Here is a 6,680-nt window from a genome sequence, read left to right on the forward strand (position 1 = left end):
CTCTAAACTATAATGTTCAAATTTATTTGACAAGAGTTCTATGGAGAAAAGAACCAAAATAATTGTGGTTCAGATACCTCAGGACCCAAGGATACTATCAACTTAGTGTATTTAAAAAAAAATAACATTTAACTAGGAGATCACTTCCTCTTTTGAACTTTTTTCCCCCATGTCACATTTTAGGTCCCAGGTACTTCCTTCCAAGTACTAAGTCACCACAGCTCTCAAACACCCACAGAAGTCTCCATACCAGTCTGGGGCTAGTAGGCAGGAGGCTGCCCTTCTTCAAGAGCTCTGACAGCAGAGGGGAGGGGGGTGGAGTTGCTTTCTGTCCAAGCATCTTTTTCTGGGGTGAATCATCTGTTACTGGGGTCATGGGGGCTTCTAAGGGTGCAGAGCCTGGAGGAAGGGTGTCAGGAATCCCAGGAAACGAGGTGACTGGGGTACTCGGCAAAGTCCCAGGGGTTACCTAAGAGACAACAGAGAACCTTTATCTGACTTCTCAAACTGTGGAAGGTTCCCTACTAATCTGGATGGGTTAGTGTGTCTAACTATTACTTTATTAGTCCTGAGTGGAATTGCCCAGAAACCCTCTACCCGTCCTCCTCTCAGTCATACCTTTCTTCCTCCCAACTTTTTTTCTTCCACCCATTCAAATCAACAACGATCCAACCATTCTACCCAACCTGCCTTTTACAAAGTCCTTACCCACTATCAATACTATATTTACAAGGAAATTTGTCCCTTATTCCAGCAGGGATTTCATAACACTAGTACACTTAGCAAACAATTCTTTAGTATAGTCTTTTGCCTATCTCTCAAAAGGTCAAGAGCCTCAATGTTCTTAGGTCCATCCTTATCTTACAGCACAGAACATAGTAAATTAAAAGCATTCAGACCAACAGAGGAAGTTGCCTCTAGGCCAAAAGTGATTTCCTCATCACTCAGTTCTCTGCTGGCTTACTGCCCTTTCACTGATCAATTCCCATGGATGGAAATATACTCACCCCAGAGCTGGTCTCTTCCATAGTGGTTGGAGTCAAGTCCCCAAGTGGATAATCACCTCCTGGGGAGGCAGAATCTATAGGAGAGCGGACCATCACAGTGGGTAACCTCCGAGGGGGTGTTTTTACTGCTTGACGAGCTAGAACAAAAAAGAGAACAATGTCAAATCTTCAAGATTAGATAAATCAAACTAGACACTACTCTGTTTTTACAAAATAAAGGACAAATAGGTATGTTGCATTACTAAAGCAGCATATGAGTTTGGATTAAAGCTTTAACACTTCTATAGATGGGTAACTTTTTAGCCTAGTTTTTCCTAAGGAAAATTTCTCACACTAAGCCAACTCATTTAACTATTCCAAACTATTGGGCTGATGCATAAGTTTGTAGCATTTTTTTGCTGTTTTAAATGATCTTCGTCAAAGCCTGATGGTCTTCCGGAATGTGGAGAATCACTCAGGTCAAAGTGGCCCTCTTTGAAACAACAAAACTATTTTCTTGCCATGCTTTCCCAATGGCATTCTCCCTGTACATGGCACAGGGAGCAACCTTCACTGCCTTTACTCCTCTGTTAAACAGAAGAATATGGCAGGAAGTGTTCACTGTTTTCCACTTGACACACTAACTTCTTTAGCCTACAAATGGCACTTTCTTCAAATCTGCAAAATGCAAGGCATTATCACAAGCACAACACTGTCACTCCAAATGACAAACTTCTAACACCACACTGTTGCCATGCCAAAAACAAATGCTATGAACCTATGCATCAATTTAGTATTTAACTACCCCAAAGATCCTTGGAGTGGGAAAATAGTTTAAACATCCCTCATATCCTCTTCAGCAACTTATTAAGATTCTGCTTTTAAGAAAAGAGAAGACTTCACTGGCTCATAGGATGTATTCCTAGAGTTACAAATACTCAAGTTCCTCTCCTTAACTGGGCTATCTTCAATCTTTTCACAGGCCTTTGACTTTTAAAACCTTAATTATATTCAATGTCTATTATCAAGCCTTTGTGTCTTAAAAGCCAATTCAAGGTTAGTGAGAGCTGAGTAGAGCTAATTTTCTAAGTTTCTTCCTGGACATTAAAGGATGTTTTTATTCTGGTAGAAGAAGACAGAAAAGTATGCCAGTAAATTTGAACTGTTGAATAATCAGTTGCTCAATAGAGAGGCACTAGGTTCAGTTTACCTTGATATGCAGCATCCGTAGCCTTCCTCTTTACTTCAGCCTCCTCTTCCTCCAATTTCTTTTTCCTAAACAGGGAATTAAAGGTTAGATGCTAGCCAGCACTAGCACCTCCCCAGAGGTGCTAGTGCTGTCCTCACAAATTTTTGTTTTTTTGGAGGGGCCAGACCAGCAACTTTCTGTTAGAAAGGTGTAAACAGTAATTCTAATCAGCAAAAGGAGTTGGGGTATACTGTCTAACTCCCACTTCTTCTCCCAAGCAAACTAGAGTCACTTTTAAGTTAGAACTAAGTTATGATCTTATATTGAAATGTTCTATCACATTACCTTCTAGGACTCACTCCCCCCTCCCAGCCACCAGGCCACTCTGCAGCTTTCCCCTTCCAGAATCTGTCTCAAGTCTAAAGGAATGGGCAGATGGAGGAAATAAGCCAGATTACTTGAGGGGGAAAAAAGGTAATAAGAGAGAAGGACAGACAGATAAACAATATAAAATAACCCACATTGCAATGTCATTGCAAAGTTCATCCAATCTGCTGTCCATGTGCCCAGCTTGAATTAGTTCTGCATCTCTTTTTAGCCGTCTACAGGAAGAAAGAAGTAGGTAGACTAGGTTTGTTAATCTATTTAAAAAATTCTGACCAGTACCAGAAGTCAGTCTTCTTTATCTTTCCCAACCTTTTGGTATTCTCTCTGATAAGTACCTGTATCTCTCCTGGGTTTCCTTGATCACTTTCTTTAGTTCCTCAACTCGCTCAGCAGTCAGTTTCCGAACAATGACATCTTCAACAGTTTCTACCACTTCTCCCTTTTCACCCCGTTTTCGTCTGGAAAATTGAAAAAAAAATTGTATATGAATAAAAGAACATTTATTCCCACTCCCACTTACTTTCTCTGAGCCTTCTTTACTACTTAAAAGATAACTTCTGCTATTCTTTTATCACCCAGTAATATACATAGGTATAAACCAGACTTCCTCAGTAAACACTCCACTAAAGAGATGTTACAAGGACCCAGCTTTCTACTCACTTTGGGGTCTCTGTGGTCTCTAGAAGCTCCGAGTATTGGGAAGCACAATGCTATGGGAAAAAATGAAAATGTGATGAGCAAGCCTGGAAAGAAATGACCTTTCAAAGTTTCAACAGATTAAGGTTTAAAAAAGAGAACTATATGTAAATGTGAGTGGTTTCTAGGAGGGCAAATAACTCTGCAATCAAATTACTGAGTGAAGTATATCTAGTAAAGTATTATTTCTGCTTATATGGGAAAATATTTCTGTGTTGATTTTTCTCATTTGGTTCTTTTTCAAAATAACTAATACACAGAAAAAGGGAGTCTTCTGGGCCAGAATTTGTGTATTTGGGGAAAATCAACCTAACAGTCAATATTTATAGTTAATATCTACCAAGTAGTTACCACATGCAAGGCACTGTGCTAAATGCTTTACATGTATTACTGGAGTTAACTTTGAAACAACCCTAAAGCAGAGGTTATCTCTATTTTACAAGTGAGAAAACTGAGGATCATGGTACTAAGTTTTTAAGTGGAGTAATATTGAACCCAGATCTGTCTAATCTCCAAGTCTGGGCTCTTAATTGCCACGTTACACTGACAAGAAAATTCTGTAATATGATCATATATAGATGGACTAGCAAATAGTGGGAAAAAAGAAAAGGCATTCTCAACGATTCTCCCACTTCATGGTATAAAAGCTTTGTAACTAAAAGTCAAGGCCTGGTGGAGAGCCTACTTCACCTCCCAAAAACTCTAAAAGAGCATTTGCTTAGGAACTTACTTTTTGAGAGAACCAGTCTGGAGGGCGACCAGGTTCTGCAAAGGGCTTGATTGCTCTGCTAACTGATACCCTACAAAATGAAAAAAGTTTTATGACACACCAAGTAGAAAAAAAGGGGGAATATGCTGAGAGTGCAAGGTTTGGAGTTCAAACTTTGAAATAAAAAACTGCCACTGAGAAGTATTCTGGAGTATCTGACTATGGAAAATGACATTACCTGAAAGTCATTTAGACAGAAAGAGTAATTGTTAAACAGTTTTCCAAGACAATGCATTTAACTAGATGAAGTGAAGTTAATCTATTAAAGTATTATTTCTGTTTAATTGGAAAAATATTTCTGTCGATTTTGCTCTGGTTTGTTATTTTAAAAAAAGACATTTTTAGCTGGGCGCAGTGGCTCATGCCTGTAATTCCAGCACTTTGGGAGAATGAGGCGAGAGAATTGCCTGAGCTCAGGAGTTCAAGACTAGCCTGGGCACCTTGGTGAGACATCACCTCTACAATAAATTTAAAAATTAGCCAGGCATGGTGGTGCGCACCTATAGTTCCAGCTACTTGGAAGGCCGAGGCAGAAGGATCGCCTAAACCCAGCAGGTCGAGGTTGCAGTGTCCATGAGCATGCCACTGCATTCTAGCCTGGGTGACAGAGTGAGACTCCTATTCAAAAAAAAAAAAGATTTTTTAACCGAGTGTGAGGATATAGGCCTATATAGTTCCAGCTACTCAGGAGGCTGAAGTGGAAGAATCACTTGAACCCAGGAGTTCAAGGTCAGTCTGAACAACATAGTGAGACCCCCATCTCTTAAAAAACAAAAAACAAACCATTTTTTAAAAACAACTTGTGGCTGGGCTTGGTAGCTCACACACCTGTAATTCGAGCACTTTGGGAGGCCAAGGTGGGAGAATTGCTTGAGGCCAGGAGTTTAAGAACAGCCTAGGCAACATAGTGAGACCTCATCTCTACAAAAAAATTTTAAAATTAGCTAGGTATGGTGGCATGCACTTGTAGTTCCAGTTACTTGGGAGGCTGAGGCAGGAAGATCACCTGAGCCTGGAAGGTTGAAGCTGTGGTGAGCCATGATCATGCCATGCATTCCAGTCAGGGACAGAGTGGGACTAGCTCAAAAAATTTTAAAAAAACAACTTGTGACTGGTGACATCTTCTAACCAAACAAGTTATTACCTTTTGATCCACTAATACAGCTCCTGAGAATGTAGTATAAGGATATAATTCAACAAAAGAAAAAGCACCAAGATGGTCATGTAGACTTGACCAGACTGATGATCAACTGGGCTTTTCCTAAATGCTCACAAAAGGATTTCTAACTTACATTTATATTCCATAACATAACATTAACATTAATTGAAAAAATATCCCAGGCCCAGTGGCTCACACCTGTAATCCCAGCACTTTGGGAAGCCAAGGTGAGAGAACTGCTTGAGTCCAGGGGTTCAAGACTAGCCTGGGCAACTTGGTGAGACCTCATCTCTACAATAAATAAAAAAATTAGCCAGGGATGGTAGGGCATGCCTGTGGTTCCAGCTATTTGGAAGGCTGAGGTGGAACGATCACCTGAGCCCAGCAGGTAGAGACTGTGGTGACCATGAGCATGCCACTGCACTTCAGCCTGGGCGACAGAATAAGACTCCTATTCAAAAAAAGAAAAGAAAAAAAATTAAAAATGGTAACAATTTTCTGTTTAGAAATGCAATCATATACTTTTTAAAAGTTGGAGGTATAAAGTTAAAGAAAGATGCAAAAATGAAAATAGTTGGACTGGAATGAGTTCAAGGAAGGATGTATAAAGAGGTTTCAATTGTGTGTTTATTTCTTTATTAAGAAAAAAGAAAAATATTAACACTATTAAATATCAAGATTTGTTAGGAGTTTGAGAACTTATCTCCACATGAAATGGGAAAAAAAAAAATTAGCTGGTCATGGTGGCACGTGCCCAGTCTTAGCCACTCAGGATCAGGAGGCTGATGGGGGAGGATCACTTGAGCCAAAGAGCTGAAGGTTACAGTGAGCCATGAGCGTATCACTGCACTCCAGCCTGGGCAACAGAGCAAGGCTTTGTCTCACTTAAAATAAACAAACAAACAAACAAACAAACAGCCAGGTGTGGTGGCTGATAGCTATAATCCTAGCACCTTGAGAGGCCGAGGTGAGAGGACTGTCTGAGCCCACAGGTTTGAGATCAGCCTGGGCAACTTGGAGAGACCTCATTTCCACAATAAATCAAAAACTTAGCTGGGCATGGTGGCGCATGCCTGTAGTTCTAGCTACTTAGAAGGTTGAGGCAGAAGGATCACCTGAACCCAGCAGGTCCAGGCTGCGGTGGTTGTGAGTGTTCCAGTGCACTCCAGCCTGGATGACAGAGTGAGAATCCAACTCAAAAACAAAATTTAAGATTTGTTAAATCCAGGTAGAAGGTACATGGGCACATTTCTCTATGTGGCTAAAATACCTTAAAAAGGAAAAAAGCTGAGCCCGTGGGTTCGAGACCCACCTGGGCAGCGAGATCTCATCTCTACAATAAATCAAAAAATTAGCCGGGCGTGGTAGCGCGCGCCTGTAAGTTCCAGCTACTTGGAAGGCTGAGGCACAAGGATTGCCAGAGCCCAGCAGGTCGAGGCTGCGGTGGCCGGGAGTGGCCACTGCACTCCAGTCTGAGTGACAGAGTGAGACTCC

At 40.9% G+C, this 6,680-nt stretch overlaps 1 protein-coding gene across 7 annotated transcripts in view; it reads right to left on the reverse strand.

The window, feature by feature from the left end:
* BRD8 (bromodomain containing 8) overlaps positions 1-6,680 on the reverse strand; it is a 45,200-nt gene that overhangs the window by 24,674 nt on the left and 13,846 nt on the right. For 3 of the 7 annotated variants that reach the window (XM_021713005.1, XM_021713008.1, XM_008059285.2), the window contains exons 3-9: positions 3,989-4,058; positions 3,223-3,272; positions 2,898-3,020; positions 2,697-2,777; positions 2,197-2,261; positions 1,008-1,144; positions 251-469 (exon numbers count right to left, since the gene is read on the reverse strand). In XM_021713005.1, the coding sequence (XP_021568680.1) occupies positions 251-469; positions 1,008-1,144; positions 2,197-2,261; positions 2,697-2,777; positions 2,898-3,020; positions 3,223-3,272; positions 3,989-4,058 (745 nt within the window). The remainder of the gene's footprint in view (positions 1-250; positions 470-1,007; positions 1,145-2,196; positions 2,262-2,696; positions 2,778-2,897; positions 3,021-3,222; positions 3,273-3,988; positions 4,059-6,680) is intronic. The other 4 variants (XM_021713007.1, XM_021713009.1, XM_021713011.1 and 1 more) reach the window with 3 other exon arrangements.

The sequence above is a fragment of the Carlito syrichta genome, unplaced genomic scaffold, assembly GCF_000164805.1.
Source record: "Carlito syrichta isolate Samal-C Ts95f unplaced genomic scaffold, Tarsius_syrichta-2.0.1 Scaffold303986, whole genome shotgun sequence".
Lineage (NCBI taxonomy): Eukaryota > Metazoa > Chordata > Mammalia > Primates > Tarsiidae > Carlito > Carlito syrichta.